General features: G+C 44.1%; 1 protein-coding gene across 4 annotated transcripts in view; it reads left to right on the forward strand.

The window, feature by feature from the left end:
- The window catches only part of NEK11 (NIMA related kinase 11), a 279485-nt gene extending 261822 nt beyond the window's left edge, over positions 1–17663 (forward strand). For all 4 annotated transcript variants that reach the window (XM_061167582.1, XM_061167584.1, XM_061167587.1 and 1 more), the window contains one exon: positions 16889–17663. In XM_061167582.1, the coding sequence (XP_061023565.1) occupies positions 16889–17180 (292 nt within the window). In that variant the 3' untranslated portion in view covers positions 17181–17663. The remainder of the gene's footprint in view (positions 1–16888) is intronic.
- Positions 17664–19358: the final 1695 nt, after the last annotated feature.

Genomic DNA, 19358 nt, shown 5'->3' on the forward strand with positions numbered 1-19358 from the left:
AGAGAGAGAGAGATTGGATGCCAGATGATAAATTGAACAGTTTACCCTGCAAATAAGCATCAACTCAGCTCTGAGCTTCCAGGTGGCCTGGGCAAGAGGAGAAACCCTCTGAGTCAACAAGAACCAGCTTATTAGGAGAGTTTTCTTGGTACTGAAATTTGGGGAAGAACTAGTCACAAGGATCTTTACATCAAGGGCACTGAAGCCTTTTGTGTGGTACTCAAATCTCTTGATTTGCCCTTGACAGTGACTTCTTGTGATTCACTTACTTCACACAGGACCAGAGTGATCTGGTTATAACAAGGCTCAGATCCTGTCGGCCCTTCAAAGGCCTCACTGCATACAGGTCAAGGCAGGACCCCTTCCTCATCCTCCAGGCTCTCTGCCCTGCCTAAGCGTCTGCCCTCACTGCCCGTCATTCTGCTGCTCTGAGTCAGACCCGTGTCACCCCAGTCTTCTTTCCTTCCACACATAGCTTAACCTGCCTGGCCACCTCTTCCCTCAGTTGGGAATGCCCTGCTCCCCAGAGAACCTGGCCATCCAAGTCTCCATTCAAATGCCATTCCTACCCTGCCACCCCCCGCCCCGACCCCACCAGAGAGGTTTTCCTTAATCACATTGACAAAGGCAGCCTCCCTCCTAGTCTCATCCCTAGGCCTCAGGCAAAAAGGCCAGGACTGGGCCTGTTACAGGAAGGGGAACCCCTTCCAGGGCCCAAAATTGGGCTCTTGTCTAACACTTGGAAATGAATTGTCCGAGGAGACACATGTGCTGACATAGCAAGAGATTTTATTGGGAAGGGCATGGTTTATGGTGATGGGATTAGTTTCCGGGTGGTCCCTGGCCAATCATTCTAATTCAGAATCTTTCCTGGTGGCGCACAGCATTGCTCAGCCAAGATAGATGCTAGGGAGAGGGACTCTGGGAAGTGGACGGACACACAGTGTTTCCTTTCGACCTTTCCCGAACTCTTCCTGTTGGTGGTGGCTTATTAGTTCCATATTCCTTATCAGGATCTCCTGTCATAAGACAACTCATGCAAATGGTTACCATGGTGCCTGGCCAGGGTGGGCGGTTTCAATCAGTGTTCTTCCCCTAACAGGCCTGCCTGTTGAGGGTGCCCCTGTGGTCATCCTCCCAGTAGCCCATCAGGCCAAGGGGACTGACATCCTCAGAGCCTGGGCCTCCACTCCACTGCCCTGGTCACCTGGGACCCTGCAATTCTCTGCGCAAATGACCTAAGTTCATTTCTAGAATCTGTGGGCCTCTGCCTTAGGCCCTTCTCCCATGGGTGGTCTGTGCTACCAGTTCGCACCGCCCTGAAGTCTGAGGTGGCCACAGGGTGGCTGGCCGTCTGCAGAAGGCATCAGTGGCTCTTGGACACAGGGGCTGAGGTGTTAGGCATGAGTGCAGAGACCCCTCACAGTAGGAGCTGGAGCCAGGCTGGGGAGAGAGAGGGGCAGGGGCAGGGTGTGCATCTAGGGATGAGGTTTGGGGTTGGCTCACCCAGCTCTGCCGTGTTCCAGTGCAGACCTCAGAAGTCTGAGAATACTGAAGCTGGCCTTCTAGGTCTCTATGAAGTTAATTTGTCAGGGTAAGAAGGTAGGTCATATTTTATTTAGCACTTCGTGAGCTTGGTTTGCAACTTATAAATATTTTGACACTGTGGGCCTCCATTGGTTTTCTTGCTACATCTCCACAAATGTTAGAGGTGGGCCTTGCTTCTTCTACCTGAAGGTCTGTCAGGAAGATGTGGGAGCTGGTTCAACTGACAGGGCCTGGTGTTCACAGCGCCCCTAGAAGCACCTTTTCTGCCTCCTCCTTGCTGGGGGATTCAAGCCCTGCTCTCACTCTTCTGTTTCCCTGTTTGTTTCCTTTGCAGCAAAAGACAGTCTGAAATTACCTTATTTCTTTGTTTTATGTTTGTCATAAACATATGTTTGTTTATCTTCCCACTAAAGTATGAGTTCTGTGAGGTCACGGGCTTATGGCTGCATCTTAGAACTTGGCAAGCACTCGGTGGTTATTAAAAATGTGCTGAATGAGTAACATTGGGGCAGTTTTGTGGCAGGACAATGCCGGGTACAAAGATGACTAAGAAAGGCCATGTATCCCCAGCGGGCCCCAAGCCAGGTAAGGAAGCAGATCAGAAAAGAGACAAAAGTCCTTTGCTTTCAGTTGCGCACTCCTTAAGAGGCTAATTAATCTGGAAACAGGAATTGTGAATGTAGCCATTACTGGGGAATTTCTACTGGAAGAGAAGTAGTTTGCAAACCAAATCAGTGCCAGGCAAGGCAAGATGATGCAGCAGAACGGGTGGAGACTCATTCCTTCTCCCTGAAGAGAAATTGCCTGTGGTCTTTCTAGGAAGGGGATGGTGTCAAATGTTTTCTGTTGTTAAGCTAAAAATACTGTTCAGAACAGAGGCAAAAACCCCCTGGATGCTGCTCTCTGCCTCATTTAACTCCCATGGCAGACAGTGACCGCTGCAGCTCAGCCTCGGGTGCTCACTCCCTCTGTCCTTCACCAAGGCCTCCTGGTGGAGCAGGCGGGCTCGCAGCACTCTCTAGATGCCCCGTGTGAATGTAGGAAACAGACACAGCCACTAACACAGAGAATTTTTTTTTTAAAGAACAAGGTTCCTTCCTTTTCACTCAAAGAAACATGAGGTCATTTTTATGCAAAGATGATAAACCCAATCCACTTGAAATAGGGATGAAAATAAAATAAGAAATACTCAAAACTACTCTTGATGCCAAATTCAGACTTAAATTGAAGAAAGTAGGGAAAACCACTAGGCCATTCAGGTCTGACCTATATCAAATCCCTTATGATTATACGGTAGAAGTGACAAACACATTCAAGGGATTAGGCCTGACAGACAGAGTGCCTGAAGAACTACGGACAGAGGGACAGAGGTTCATGATTGCACAGGAGGCAGTGATCAAGACCATCCCCAAGAAAAAGAAATGTAAAAAGGCAAAACGGTTGTCTGAGGAGGCCTTACAAATAGCTGAGAAAAGAGACACTAAAGGCTAAGGAGAAAAGGGAAGATATACCCAACTGAATGCAGAGTTCCAAAGAATAGCAAGGAGACATAAGAAAGCCCTCCTCACAGATCAATGCAAAGAAATAGAGGAAAACAATAAAATCAGAAAGACTGGAGATCTCCTCAAGAAAATTAGAGATACCAAGGGAAAATTTCATGCAAAGGTGTGCACAATAAATGACAGAAATGGTATGGACCTAACAGAAAAAGAAGATATTAAGAAGAGGTGGCAAGAATATACTGAAGACCTACACAAAAAAGATCTTCATGACCCAAATAACCATGATCGTGTGATCACTCACCTAGAGCCAGACATCTTGGAATGCGAAGTCAAGTGGACCTTAGGAGGCATCACTCCAAACAAAGCTAGTGGAGGTGATGGCTAGCTCCAGCTGAGCTATTTCAAGTCCTAAAAGATGATGCTGTAAAAGTGCTGCACTCAAAATGCCAGCAAATTTGGAAAACTCAGCAGTGGCCACAGGACTGGAAAAGGTCAGTTTTCATTTCAATCCCAAAGAAAAGTGATGCCAAAAAAATGTTTAAACTACCACACAATTGCACTCATCTCACATGCTAGCAAAGTAATGCTCACAATTCTCCAAGCCAGGCTTTAACAATACGTGAACTGTGAACTTCCAGATGTTCAAGCTGGATTTAGAAAAGGCAGAGGAACCAGAGATCAAATTGCCAGCATCTATTGGATCATTTAAAAAGCAAGAGAGAGATATCCTAAAGCCTTTAACTGTGTGGATAAGAGCAAACTGTGCAAGATTCTTAAAGAGCTGGGAATACCAGACCACCTTACCTGACTCCTGAGAAATCTATATGCAGGTCAAGAGGCAACAGTTAGTCCCAGACAAGGAACAACAGACTGGTTGCAAACTGAGAAAGGAGTACGTCAAGGCCATATATTGTCATCCTGCTTATTTAACTTCTATGCAGAGTACCTCATGAGAAATGCTGGACTGGATGAAGCACAAGCTGGAATCAAGATTGCCAGGAGAAATATCAATAACCTCAGATTTGCAGATGACACCACCCTTATGGCAGAAAGTGAAGAAAAACTGAAGAACCTCTTGTTGAAAGTGAAAGATGAGAGAGAAAAAGTTGCCTTAAAACTCAGCATTCAGAAAACTAAGATCATGGCCTCCGGTCCCATCACTTCATGGCAAATAGAAGAGGAAACACTGGAAAGAGTGACAGGCTTTATTTTTGGGGGCTCCAAAATCACTGAAGATGTTGACTGCAGCCATGAAATTAAAAGACGCTTGCTCCTTGGAAGAAAAGCTATGACCAACCTAGACAGCTTATTAAAAATCAGAGACATTACTTTGCCAACAAAGTTCATCTAGTCAAAGCTATGGTTTTTCCAGTAGTCATGTATGGATGTGAGAGTTGGACCATAAAGAAAGCTGAGCGCTGAAGAATCTATGCTTTTGAACTATGGTGTTAGAGAAGACTCTTGAGAGTCCCTTGGACTGCAAGGAGATCCAACCAGTCAGTCCTAGGGGAAATCAGTCCTGACTATTCATTGGAAGGACTGATGCTGAAGCTGAAACTTCAAAACTTTGGGACCTGATGTGAAGAACTGACTCATTGGGAAAAACCCTGATGCTGGGAAAGATTGAAGGCAGGAGGAGAGGGGGACAACAGAGGATGAGATGGTTGGGTGGCATCACCAAGTCGATGGACGAGAGTTTGAGCATGCTGCAGTCCATGGGGTTGCAAAGAGTCGGACATGACTGAGTGACTGAACTGACTGACTGAAAACTACACTTGATCAGATTTTTATCTTGGACTTGAAAAACAGCTAAAAATCACAACAGTGACCTTACACTTTGCAAAATTAGATTGTAATTTCACTAGGTGCTAATTCTTCAATAATACTCAGCATGCATATATTTTTATCTTTTAATTAAAATGTAGTTGATGTATAATATTCTGTTAGTCTCAAGTGTACCACATAAAGATTCAAAGTTAAATACGTTACAAAATGATGGCCACAGTAAATCTAGTAACCATCTGTCCCCCAACAAAGCTATTAGAGCAACATCAGTGACATTACCTGTGCAATACAACACAGTGCCGGGACTTTTTGATTTTAGAAGTGGCAGTTTGTACCTCTTAATTCCCTCCTCCTATTTTACCCAACCCCCACCCCCTCCCCTCTGGCAATCACCTGTTTGTTCACTGTATCTATGAGCCTGTTTTACTTTTGTTTGTTCATTTGTTTTGTTTTAAGATTCCACATATAAGTGAAGTCACATGGTATTTGTCTTTCTCTATCTGACTTGCTTCACTTAGCACAGTGCCCTCTAGATTTATCCATGTTGTTGAAAATGGCAAGATTTCATTCTTTTCTATGGCTGATATTCCACTGTGTGTTTATCGGAGAAGTAGAGACATCCTTACAGGAGATGTTCTGTGGTGCCCAGCTACACACTCCACCCTGGCTGCCAGACCTGGATGCTCTAGGGGTGTTCCTTACCTGAGCTGTGTGTGCACTTCCGTTGTGGGGGGCTGATACTGTGGGTGAGCACATAAGCAGGCTGACCCCTGTTGGCTGTGGCTTGTGGTTACTGTGTGTCCACTGGTGGGCAAGGAAGGCCCCTGGTCTAATTGGCTGCAGAGAGGATTCCCAAATGGTACTTGCCAGTGCCAGTGTTAATACAATAAAATGATATCCCAAAAATGTCTGCTTCCAGCATCTCCATCTTCAGGGGGAGTTCCTCACCCGCTCCTGCCTCTCCAGGAGGCTCTTTAAGATCAGCAAGTGGGTTTCACTCAGGATCCTTTTAAAATCTTGACCCTTTGCTGGGACTTGGAGCCTGTGAGATTTTGCACGTGCATTTAAGAGCAGATTCTCTGTTTCCTGTAGCCCTCCAGCTCTCCCAGATGGAAGCCCAGCTGGTTTTCAAAGCCTGACATCTGGGGCCCAATCTTCCCCATGCAAGATCCCCAGGCTATGGAACTTGATGTTGGGCTTGGACACCTTGCTCCTCAGGGAGAACTTCTGCACTTGTGATTTCCATCTCATTTGTGGGTCACTGACCATGGGATGTGGCTAGACTCATTTTTGCACCTCCTACCATCTCACTGAGGTTCCTTCTTTATATCTCTAGTTGTAGAAAGTCTCTCCTGCTAATCTTCAGGTTGTTCTTAGAGATCATTGCTTTGTGAGTAGTTATAATCTTAATGGCAGGAGGTGAGCTCAGAGTCTTCCTGCTTCACCATCTTGACCTCCCCGTCTCAGATGCAAATATTTTTAAATAAAATTGTATAAATCACCTCATTCCTTGCTTACTTGGATTTCAAGGTATTTATTCATTCATCTAACAAGTATTAACTGTGTACTTGTTCTGTGCCAGACACTGTTCCAAGCAGCAGGATCAGTGAACAAAAATGGTGAAAATAATCCTTGTACTGTGGATCAAAATCACTGCAGATGGTGACTGCAGCCATGAAACTAAAAGACGCTTGCTCCTTGGAAGAAAAGCTATGACAAGCCTAGACAGCATATTAAAAAGCAGAGACATTACTTTGCCAACAAAGTTCCATATGGTCAAAGCTATGGTTTTTCCAGTAGTCATGTATGGATGTGAGAATTGGACCATAAAGGAGGCTAAACACCGAAAAACTGACGCTTCTGAACTGTGGTGTTGGAGAAGACTCTTGAGAGTCCCTGGGACTGCAAGGAGATCAAACCTGTCAATCCTAAAGGAAATCAATCCTGAATATTCATTGAAGGGACTGATGCTGAAGCTGAAGCTCCAATATTTTGGCCACCTAATGCAAAGAACTGACTCGTTGGAAAAGACCCTGATGCTGGGAAAGATTGAAAGCAGGAGGAGAAGGGGACGACGGAGGTCAAGATGGTTGGTTGGCATCACCGACTTAATGGACATGAGTTTGAGCAAACTCCAGGAAGGACAGGGAAGCCTGGCATGTTGCAGTCCATGGGGTCGTAAAGAGTCAGACATGACTGAGCGACTAAACAACAATAACAAGGAACCTTATTTTCTAGTGGGGATTGACAAATCATAAATATAAAGGAAAAGCAGAGTACAGTAGAAAGTAACAATGCTAGGAAGAAAATACAAAGCAGGGAGGGTGGATAGGCAGAGCAGAAATGGGGTGGTTTACAGCTTTAAGGCTTCCCTGGTAAAGAATCCACCAGCAATGCAGGAGACCCTGGTTTGAATCCTCAGCCAGGAAGATCCTCTGGAGAAGGGATAGGCTAACCCACTCCAGTATTCTTAGGCTTCCTTGGTGCCTCAGCTGGTAAAGAATCTGCTTGCAATGTGGGAGACCTGGGTGCAATCTCTGTATTGGGAAGAGCCCCTGAAGAAGGGAAAGGCTACCCACTCCAGTATTCTGGCCTGGAGAATCCCATGGACTGTATAGTCCATGGGGTTGCAAAGAGTCAGACATGACTGAGTGACTTTCATTAGGTTTGTCATAGCTAGATTTACAGCTTTAAAGAATGTGGTCAGGGTAGGTCTCTGAAAAGATGACACCAGGGCAAAGATTGGAAGGAGTTGAGGAAGAGAGACATGGATGTCTACAGAAAGAGCATTCTGGTCAGAGGGACAGCAAGTGCAGAGACCCTGGCACGGGCTGTGCCCACTGTGTTCAGGAAAGGTCAAGGGGGTCAGTATAGCTGGAATGGAGTGAGTGGGGGGATGGAGGGAAGAGATGTGTTTTGAGAGGCACCTGGCAGGAAGATCCTTCAGGATATCATAGACCACCAGAAGGACCCTGATGTCACTCTGAGCAAGATGGGAAGCTCCAGAGAGGCTTTTGAGCAAAGGAGAAAGGGATCTGGGTCTCTCTGGCTGCTGGATTGGCAACAAAATGGAGGGGAGTGAGTGTAGAATCAGGAGACCCATTAGAGGCTATTGAAGCAGCCAGGTGAGAAAGCATGGCAGCTTGGATCAGGGTGGCACAGCTGGAGATGGCGAGAGCCAACAGGATTTAATAGCTGATCTGATTATGAGAGACACTAGACTATCAGAGTATGACAGAAAGAGACAAATCAAGGTGAATTAAAGGTTTTAGGCCTGAGGAATTGGAAGGCGGGAACTGACATGAGTAGAACTGGGGAGGGCTTCAGCATTAGGATGATGGGGGAGGGGCTGGATATCAGAAGTTCAATTAGGTGTGATAACTGTAAGATGCCTCCTGGACATTCAAGTGGAGATATCAAATGGGTAGAACGTAGACGTTCGACGTTCATTCCCGAACATCTGGAAACTTACCTCACAAGCTGCTTCCTTTCCTTAGGGGACCCCTTACTTTCTACAGAACACTGGGAACAAAGCTGCAGGGAAGACTCATGAGCCAGGTACCAAAAGCACAAGATGCTATTATCACCAGGGCACACTTTGGCCTCTGGAGTAATTCCATGGACAGAGGATCCTGGGAAGGCTGCAGTCCATGGGGTCACAAAGAGTCAGACACCACTGAGCACGCATGCACAAAGAAGGCAGCACCTCGCTGAGCAGGTGCAGGTGGACCTCTCTATGCCCAGAGGTAGCAGAAGGCTCTTCCCCTGTCTTTCAGGCCAATATGTGGAAGGAGGAACAGCTAGAGTTGGTAAATCCTGTGGGCAAAGACAATGCAAATTGATGGACAGTCTACAAAACAACTTTCTTCTGACATTTGAAAGTGTCAAGGTCATTGAAGGAAATTAAAGAGACATGACAGGGTACTTACCTAGTGGTCCAGTGGCTTAGACTCCATGCTCCCAAAGCAGGGGGCCCAGGTTCAATCCTTGGTCAAGGAACTAGATCTCACATTCTGCAGCTAAGAGTCTGCATGCCCTACGACTTGAAACAGCCAAATAAATATTTTTTTAAAAAAAACAGAGGCATAATACAATGTAATTATTTTGACCTGGATCCTTTTTTATAAGGGATATTTTTAGACAACTGAATGTTGTCCATTCAGTTCTCCCGTTCAAGCGGGAGAGATAAGAAAGTCTTGCTCAGTGATCAATTAAAAGAAATAGAGGGAAGCAATAGAATAAGAAAGGCTAGAGATCTCTTCAATAAAATTAGAGATACCAAGGGAACATTTCATACAAAGATGGGCACAATAAAGGACAGAAATGGTATGGATCTAGTTCCTTGACCAAGGTATGGACCTAACAGAAGCAGAAGATATTAAGAAGAGGTCGGAAAGGAGAAAAGGAAAGATATACCCAACTGAATGAAGAGTTCCAAAGAACAGCGAGAAGACATAAGAAAGCCTTCCTCAAGTGATCAGTGCAAAGAAACAGTGAAAAGCAATAGAATGGAAAAGACTAGAGATCTCTTCAACAAAATTACAGATACTGAGGGAACATTTCATGCAAAAATGGACACAATAAAGGACAGAAACAGTATGGATCTAACAGAAGCAGAAGATATTAAGAAGAGGTGGCAAGAATACACAGAAGAACTACACAAGAAAGATCTTCATGACTCAGATAACCACGATGGTGTGATCACCCACGTAGAGCCAGACATCCTGGAATGCGAAGTCAAAGTAGACCTTAGGAAGCATCACTCCAAACAAAGCTAGTGGAGGTGATAGAGTTCCAGTTGAGCTATTTCAAATCCTAAAAGATGATGCTGTTAAAGTGCTACACTCAAAATGCCAGCAAATTTGGAAAACTCAGCAATGGCCATATGACTGGAGAAGGCCAGTTTTCATTTCAATCCCAAAGAAAGGCTATGCCAAAAAAATGTTCAAACTACCACACAATTGCACTCATCTCACATGCTAGCAAGGTAATGCTCAAAATTCTCCAAGTCAGGCTTCAACAGTACATGAACTGTGAACTTCCAGATGTTCAATTTGGGTCTGAAAAGGCAGAGGAACCAGAGATCAAATTGCCAACATCCATTGGATCATAGAAAAAGAAGAGAGTTCCAGAAAAACATCTACTTCTGCTTTATTGACTACGCTAAAGCCTTTGACCATGTAGATCACAACAAACTGTGGAAAATTAAAGAGATGGAAATACCAGACCACCTTACCTGCCTCCTGAGAAATCTATATGCAGATCAAGAGGCAACAGTTAGTCCCAGACAAGGAACAACGGACTGGTTCCAAATTGGGAAAAGAAAACATCAAGGCTGCATATTGTCACCCTGCTTATTTAATTGATATGCAGAGTACATCATTTGAAATGCCAGGCTGTATGAAGCACAAGCTGGAATCAAAATTGCCAAGAGAAATATCAATGATCTCAGATATGCAGATGACACCACCCTTAAGGCTGAAAGTGAAGAGGAACTGAAGAGCCTCTTGACGAAAGTGAAAGATGAGGGTGAAAAAGTTGCCTTAAAATGCAACATTCAGAAAGTGAAGATCATGGCATCTGGTCCCATCACTTTATGGCAAATAGATGGGGGAAAAATGGAAACAGTGAGAGACTTTATTTTCTTGGGCTTCAAAATCACTGCAGATGGTGACTGCAGCCATGAAATTAAAAGATGCTTACTCCTTGGAAGAAAAGTTGTGATCAGTTTTTCTAGACAGCATATTAAAAAGCAGAGACATTACTTTGCCAACAAAAGTCCATATAGTCAAAGCTATGTTTTTTTCCAGTAGTCATGTATGGATGTGAGAGTTGGATTATAAAGAAAGCTGAGCACTGAAGAACTGATGCTTTTGAACTGTGGTGTTGGAGAAGACTCTTGAGAGTCCCTTGGCCTGCAAGGAGATCCAACCAGTCCACCCTAAAGGAATCAGTCCTGAGTATTCATTGGAAGGACTGATATTGAAGCTGGAACTTTAATACTTTGGCCACCTGATGTGAAGAACTGACTCATTGGAAAAGACCCTGTTGCTGGGAAAGACTGAAGGCAGGAGGAGAATTGGACGACAGAGGATGAGATGGTTGGATGGCATCACCGACTCGATGGACATGAGTTTGAGCAAGCTCTGGGAGTTGGTGATGGACAGGGAAGCTTGGTGTGCTGCAATCCCTGTAGTTGCAAAGAGTTGGACACGACTGAGCAACTGAATGAAGTGAACTCGGACAACTGGGGAAACTTAAATGGACTGGAGAATTAGATGACAGTAATGTATCAGTGATAATTTTGTGATTTTTAGTGTTGGTCTGTGGTTATGTATGAGAGTGTCTTTATTTGAAAGGAATACACACACAGTCTTTATTTGTAAAGCATACACACAAAATACAGGAGAAAGGAACATCAGGTCAGCAAAAAGGCTAGAGTCAAAAAAGCGTTCTTTGAACGATACCTGTGACTCTTCTGTAAGTCTGAGATTGCTTCCAACTAAAATAATATTAGAATGTGAGCACAGTTTTGTGTGCCATCCTTGAACTAATTTTCTGGTGGCTCAGGTGGTTGGTAAAGAATATGCCTTCAGTGCAGGAGACCAGGGTTCGATCCCTGCATTGGGAAGGTTCCCTGAAGAAGGAATGGCAACCCACTCCAGTATTCTTGCATGGAGAATCCCCATGGACAGTGGAACCTGGCGGGCTACAGTCCATGGGGTTGCAAAGAGTCAGACATGACTGAGGGACTAACACTAAAGAACTACATTGACATAGCCCTCTTCTTTACAGCCCTGCAAGAAAGAGAGGGCCCACAGAGCAATCAGTAGTTGATGGGAAAGTAAATAGATGTGATAAATATATTGTTTACAAATAACAATTAAGAGGCTAATCTCCTAAAGGAGATTAGTCCTGGGTGTTCATTGGAAGGACTGATGCTGAAGCTGAAACTCCAATACTTTGGCCACCTCATGTGAAGAGAAGAGTTGACTCGTTGGAAAAGACCCTGATGCTGGGAAGGATTGGGGGCAGGAGGAGAAGGGGACGACAGAGGATGAGATGGCTGGATGGCATCACCGACTCAATGGGCATGAGTTTGAATAAACTCCGGGAGTTGGTGATGGACAGGGAGGCCTGGCGTGCTGTGATTCATGGGGTCGCAAAGAGTTGGACACGACTGAGCGACTGAACTGAACCCCCTTTCCCCCTTAAACAACACAGGAAACACTCCCTTCTCTTTTCAAATCTTAGATAACAGCAGGAAAGACCCCTGAAATAGAATTTTCTGTTTTGGAATCCTGAAATACTGGAACACATCATTGCAGGAATATTACAGCCTGTTTTCTGAGTGTCAGAGTAGATTTATGCTGCAGTCTTACAACATATAAATCTTAAAGCACCTGTCACTTTTCTTTTGACTTAAAATGAATTTGTTTATGGCATGCCTGATTTCATTATTGACCCACAATTTATTTGGAAGAAATAAATTTACAAACACAGAAATGTTTACCACATATTTTTGTTACAAGTTTCTAACAATTGTACTGTGGTCAGATAACAAGATCTCATATAAAAATCAGTATTTGAAAAGTATAGTAACTTGAATTGTTGTCTAGTATATGGTCAGTTTTTTGTAAATGTTACATGAGAGTCTGCGGAGAGTGTGGGTGCTATAATTATCAGGTGGGAGAGGGTCCTATATATATCTATTAAATCTAGCTTATTAAGTATATTCAGATTTTCTGTTACTAATTTTTTTCCAATGCTTTCCTATAACAATAACTGAAATCCTACATTATGAGACTGTATCTGACAATTTCTCCCTGTAGTGCTTGATGGATTTATTTATTTATTTTTTGGTATTGGTTTGTTTTGCAGCCTGTAGACTCTCTAGACACATGGGATCTTAATTCCTCAACCCAGGGATCAAACCAAGTCCTCTACATTGCAAGGCAGATTCTTAACCACTGGAGCATCTGGGAAGTCCTGCACTTGATGTATTTTTATTCTACTTTATTAGATGCATGCAGATTTAGAATTTTCATTTCTTCCTGGTGGATTGAACTGTTTTCGTTATCTAGGGGCATTCTTTATTCCATTAACGCTTTTTTTTTTTTCCCTTAAAATCCATTTTGTCTCATAAAACATATATACTAACGCAGATTTCTTTTGGTTTTTATTTGCCTGACATATCTTTTATTTTTAGATTTGCTTACTCTCAACCTTTCAATGCCCTATATTTTAGGTGTGTTTCATAAATTATACCTAGATGGATTTTGCTTTTTAGACAGTGAGTTTATTCATCAACATTTGCTGGAGGATGTTTAGATCACAAATAAAATAGCCCTTCCAGGAATGGTAGCTGTAACTGGGTACCCAACAAGAACCTATTGCACCACCATTTTCAGAAAGGGCCTGAAAGTCACACATCCCATGTAGGGGTGTCACGTGTTGCCCCAGCGTGGGAAGTGGTCGTATGTCTCTGTCCACCAGATACAGACAAAGACATTGGAAATACTAGACATGGAGAGAAGTGGTACAAAATCCATGTTTCATAAAAGTTCCTGGTACTTGTTAGCACCAATGACCATGAAGACACTGGTATTAAAGGGAGAGCTCATGGCACTCTTCTATGGTGCCTCATACATATTTAATGTGCAGGAATTTCTTATGTTCTGTAAAATCATTTTTCAAGATTTCCTTAAACTGTGTCTAAAGAGTAATCTGTGTTTCTTAACACTTTCTGTTAAACTCGGTTTTCTCTCTACAAAATTACTTTTTCTTAAATCCCGCTGTGCCACCAGTCTTTTTATGTCATTCCCCCCACCCCCAAATTCAGCTAGAAAAGATAAAAGTATTTAAAATAATGTCTCAACTGGTGGCAGAGCAACAAAATTACTTGAAGCTCCCAGTTGAACTGAAGTAGGATTACTGTGTAATTCACCATTGGGGAAGCAACAATAATGTACATGGGAGTAAAACAATTGGTTATCAGGTTCCTGGCAGGCAACAGGTACTCTGCTTAAATGTGTGTGTGTATGTGTGTTTGTGTGTGCTCAGTTGTTCAGTCATGTCCAACTCTTTGTGTAGTCTGCCAGGCGCCTCTGTGCATGGAATTTTTCCAGGCAAGAATAGTGGAGTGGGTTGCTATTTCCTACTCCAGGGGATCTTCCCAACCCAGGGATCAAACCTGCCATCACCTGTTTCCTAAATTGGCAGGCAGAGTCTTCACCACTGAGCCACCTGTGTGAGTGTAAACAGCACTTAAATATGAAAAGCTCAAGGCTCAGAGAGGTTAAGGAGCTGGCATGAGGTCATGCAGCCTGCGAAAGGGAGAGCCAGGGTCCAACTCTGATCTCTCTGAATCCGAAGTCTGTATCCTAGTGATGAAAGGAATGAGTACTGGAGTGAAACTCCTGGGACTCACATTCCAGCTCCACCACTTAAAAGTCAGGTGCTGGTGGGCAGGTTACATAATACCCTCTCCCTATATAAATATACATATATATATTTACATTCAGTATCTTAGTTTCTTCATCTGTAAGATGGGAATAACAATAATGTCTATCTACACTGTTGTTATGAAGATTTAAAGGGATGATCTGAGATGATGCTCAGAATGGAGACTGTCACACAGAGAAAGTGCAAGAACTGTTAGTGTGGTTTCAGGGGACCTTTGGGGCTTCTTTATCATCAGCGGTTAATATTAATAATCACATTCTAAGGTTTCTTTAATGTTGGGTTCACATGGTTCTCACCCACTTCTTCACACATCCTCCACACCTACCAGGCACCTCACTGTCTCCCGCTGCTCCCACACACGTCCTCCGGCTGTTACAGCTCAAGTGAGATGGTGCCTCCTCCTCTTCCACAAGGTATCCCTGATTTTCCCAACCATGAACTTTCACAAGACACTATTTGATGGCACTGAGTGGCCGTCTAGGTCATTCCTTCATTCCCCAAGTCTTTCCTAAGCACCTACTGAATGCCTGGTCCTGTTCTAGGTACTGAGTCCCTCCTTTATGGAATTTGTATGCTAATTAGGGAAGTTGGGAGAGGCCAACAGCAAACAGATACACGCAAAAAGATGGAAGAAAAATACCAAAAGTAATAAGTGCTGTGCAAATAGTTAAGGTGGTGTGATCCTGTGGAACAACTGGATGGATCTCATAGACTCGGTGGTAAAGGATGGTTTCTCCAAGAAGGTGATATTCAAGCTGAGATCTGAATGGCAAGAAGGAGGCAGCAATGTAAAGATCAAAAGGAGAAGCATTTTAGGGAAGAGGGTACAGCTCGTGCACAGGCCCAGAGGTGGGAATAAGCTTGGATTGTATTTAAGGAACAGAAAGGAGGTAGGTGTGACTGGAACCTAATGGCTAAGGCAGACTGTGGACAAGACAGAGCAGGTTGGTGGAGAAAGGCAGGAGACAGATTATACACAGCCTGATAAACGAGGGTAGAGAAGGGACCAGACCCTAATGTTATAGGAGTCTGAGACAGTGAAGTGATAGGATCTGCCTGTGGTTTGGTACATATCAGCAAGGAAAGTGTGAATTTCTAGGAGTGGTTGAGGTGACTACAGATGGGAAGTATCTTGGGTTTGGTTCTGATAATCTCTTAGCAAAGGTGGGAAACCTACATAAACTGGAGGATGTGGGGCCCTAGGGCTGCCAATCTCTCCAGCACTTGAAGTTCCAAGACCTGTGTTTGAGTTCAAGTTCCATCAACCACTAGCTATATGAGTTTGTGAAAGCCAGCACACTTATTGTCATCTGTAAAGTGGAGATGAACATTCAATGCATTGCCTAGTTTACAAGGGTCATTTGAGAGAATAAATGTAAAAGCATTTTGTAAGCTCTGACTTAATATAAAAATGTAAGTTAAAATATAAGGTGCATATATCTTGCATTGTAATTACAAGCAACTAGATCAGGATCAGTTATTTCTTTTCATCTGCTATAATACCTAACCCAGGTCTATGTGTTCTAGGGATTACAAGGTTGTACAATACTGTACAATAAAAGCTTAAAAAAATAAGTGAAAGCATTTGTGATTAATGCCTTCAATTATTGTTAGCATTACTATCATTATTGTCTAGCAGTAGTGCATTTAAAATTCTGGGGGGAGAAAACTCTGATATTTCTTTTCACCAAATTCATTAAAATGAAGAGTAAAGAAACATTTCTTCACAGTTAAAGTTATAAAAATATTTATACTTGCCCCTTAGTATCCTTGGGCTCTGCATCTGTGTCTTCAACCAACTGGGGATCAAAAATATTTGAAAGAGAAATTCTAGAAAGTTCCAAAAAGCAAAACTTGAATTCGTTGCAAGTCAGCAACAATTTACATATCATTTACACTGCATTTACAAGTATTTACATAGCATTTGCATTGTATTATGTATTGTAAGTAATCTAGAGATGATATGTATATAGGTTATATGCAAATACGCAGCCATTTTATAAAAGGGACTTGAGCATCCATGGTTTTGGTATTTGCAGGGGGTCCTGAACAAATGCTCTGCCAAAGGGACGACTGTGTAATCATCAACCTAATTCGTCGCACAATGTTTTTCATTAAAAAAAAAAAAAAAATTACATATTTATTTATTTTGCTGCTCTGGGTCTTAGTTGCATCATGTGGCATCTAGTTGCCTCACCGTGGATCATCCAGGCCTCCTTCATTGCGAGCGCAGAGTGTGGGATCTAGTTCCCTGTGGAGGGATCAAACCTGGGTCCCCTGCCTCATGAGCATGGAGTCTCAGCCACTGGACCACCGGGAAAGTCGCTAATTAATGATTTTAAAAAGCATGATATCCAAAAAAACACAAACATGGTATCCACAGAGGATTGGTTCCAGGAAATGCGCCTGTCCTCTGCAGATACCAAAATCCACAGGTGCTCAAGTCCCTTGTATAAAATGACAGTGCAGTCACCCTTGGTATCCGCAGGTTCCGCACCCCTAGATTCAACCACCTGTGCACACACAGGGCTGACTGTACGGTTTCCCAGTGTGTAACTTTTCTTCCTCTTTCCTGACTTGCCCGGCAGATCCGCTGTGCAGAAGCTGGGAGCGGAGGTGTTTGAGGAGGTCTACAGCTACCTCAAGAGAGCAAGGCAGCAGGGAGCCAGCGAGGCAGAGGTCTGGGCAGCTCTGGAAAGAGTGGTGCCTCGAGTCAGCGACTGTTTTGAGGTTGACCAACTACTCTACTTTGAGGAGCAGTTGCTGATCACCAGGGCAGAAGGGGTCACTCTTCCCCAGAACCATCATGAAGCAACTGTCAGAAACAAGCGGGTCCCAGTGGACAAGGCGCCCGTGAAAATCTCTCAGCACTGTCGCTGACCTCTGTTCTGGGACGTGGGTGCAGAGCAGCCGTCTCTACCTTCAATCCCTTGTCAATCTCCTTCAGAGAGTAGTAAACCTGGGCCGCAGTGTGGTCAGGTCTATACTGTGAGACAGGCATTTGGATCAGGTTGTCTTCCTGAAGAGTAGTCCTGCTCTGGTGCCTTTGGGCCTCCAGCAGGGTTGGCTCACCCTGGCTTTGGCCTGGGAGAGGCCACGTGCTCTTCACATTTCCACTCAGTGCCGACTGCTCTGAGTCTCCAGGGACTGTGGGCCGCCTGCTCCTGAGGGGGGTTGGTCCCCAGCCTCTGACATGCTGAGTTGCTTTTCAGGGGCCAGATGTACCTGTCTCAGGTTACCTGCTTTTGGCTCACTTTACCCTTGAATGCCTAACAAGCAAGAAGTGCGTATGTGTAAGGACAGAGTGAATCCTTTCTGTGATGTATTCCCCAAACTCATCCAAGGAGTATTAAAGACTTTTATTCGTGGCTATGAAATAAATCACCTGTTTTTCTCTTGTCCTATCCAGAAGTGTGTTGTTGAATGTAACACATCCATCTAAGGATAATTACTACTTAGAGGAGCTAAGACTTTGCTTGTTGCCTATTATTGTCCAGTGTTGTGCTCATTACTGTAAGAATCTTACTTCATCAAATCTCTTCACCAGAGAGAGAGAGAGAGTGAGGAGTCGTGGTCACGTGGGTTGGAGTCCCAAACTGGATTTTGGCCAGGTTCAAGTCCCTGTTACTCTGTCTGGTGTCAATTTTATTTTTAGTCCAGTCACAAGAACTCAAGAGGGGCGGAGGGGAAATTTCCTCCTCCCTGACACTTGGGTAGTTTTTGGGTCAGAAGAGGAAATAGGTAGATTTTCAACTATTTTGCAAGTAAAACATGTCCAGGGAACATCACCCTGCATTTAAGAACATACTGGAGAGGGGAAAAAGACTGCCTTTACCCTCTTACCAGCTGGAGCGGCGAGCGGCGCCTGCAGGACACTGGAGCAGCTGGCAGGAGCTACCCCACGTCCAAGGTCAGGAGCAATGGCTGCACTTTGCTGGAGAAGGCGTGAAGACATATCCCGTGTCCAAGGTAAGAGAAACCCCAGTAAGACAGTAGGCGCTGAGAGAGGGCATCAGAGGGCAGACAGACTGAAACTACAATCACAGAAAACTAGCCAATCTGATCACATGGACCACAGCCTTGTCTAACTCAGTGAAACTAAGCCATCCTGTGTAGGGCCACCCAAAACAGACGGGTCATGATGGAGAGTTCTGACAAAATGTGGTCCACTGGAGAAGGGAATGGCAAACCACTTCAGTATTCTTGCCTTGAGAACCCCATGAACAATATGATGGGAAACAGTGGAAACAGTGTCTGACTTTATTTTTGGGAGCTCTAAAATCACTGCAGATGGTGACTACAGCCATGAAATTAAGACACTTACTCCTTGGAAGGAAAGTTATGACCAACCTAGACAGCATATTAAAAAGCAGAGACATTACTTTGCCAACAAAGGTCTGTCTAGTCAAGGCTATGGTTTTTCCAGTAGTCATGTATGGATGTGAGAGTAGGACCACAAAGAAAGCTGAGCACCGAAGAACTGATGCTTTTGAACTGTAGTGTTGGAGAAGACTCTTGAGAGTCCCTTGGACTGCAAGGCGATCCAACCAGTCCATCCTAAGGGAGATCAGCCCTGAGTGTTCATTGGAAGGACTGATGTTGAAACTGAAATTCCAATACTTTGGCCACCTGATGCGAAGAGCTGACTCATTTGAAAAGACCCTGATGCTGGGAAAGATTGAGGGTGGGGGGAGAAGGGGATGACAGAGGATGAGATGGTTGGATGGCATCACGGACTCAATGGACATGAGTTTGGGTAAACTCCGGGTGTTGGTGATAGACAGGGCGGCCTGGCGTGCTGCGGTCCATGGGGTCACAAAGAGTTGGACAGGACTGAGCGACTGAACTGAACTTACCCTCTTAGGTTCTGTAGCTGGAGTCTTCAAAGTAAACTGACCACACACAGCAGAAGAAAAAGGATACACATTTTATTTGATTTAATGTTTTTACATGGCATGTGTGTGTGTGTGTGGGGGGGGGGGTGCTTTTTAGAAAGAAGTGAAACTGCCAAAGAAACAGGCCTGACAACTTAAACACTATTTTGAAGAAAGAGCAGGG

This window comes from Dama dama, chromosome 19 (assembly GCF_033118175.1).
Source record: "Dama dama isolate Ldn47 chromosome 19, ASM3311817v1, whole genome shotgun sequence".
NCBI classification, from domain to species: domain Eukaryota; kingdom Metazoa; phylum Chordata; class Mammalia; order Artiodactyla; family Cervidae; genus Dama; species Dama dama.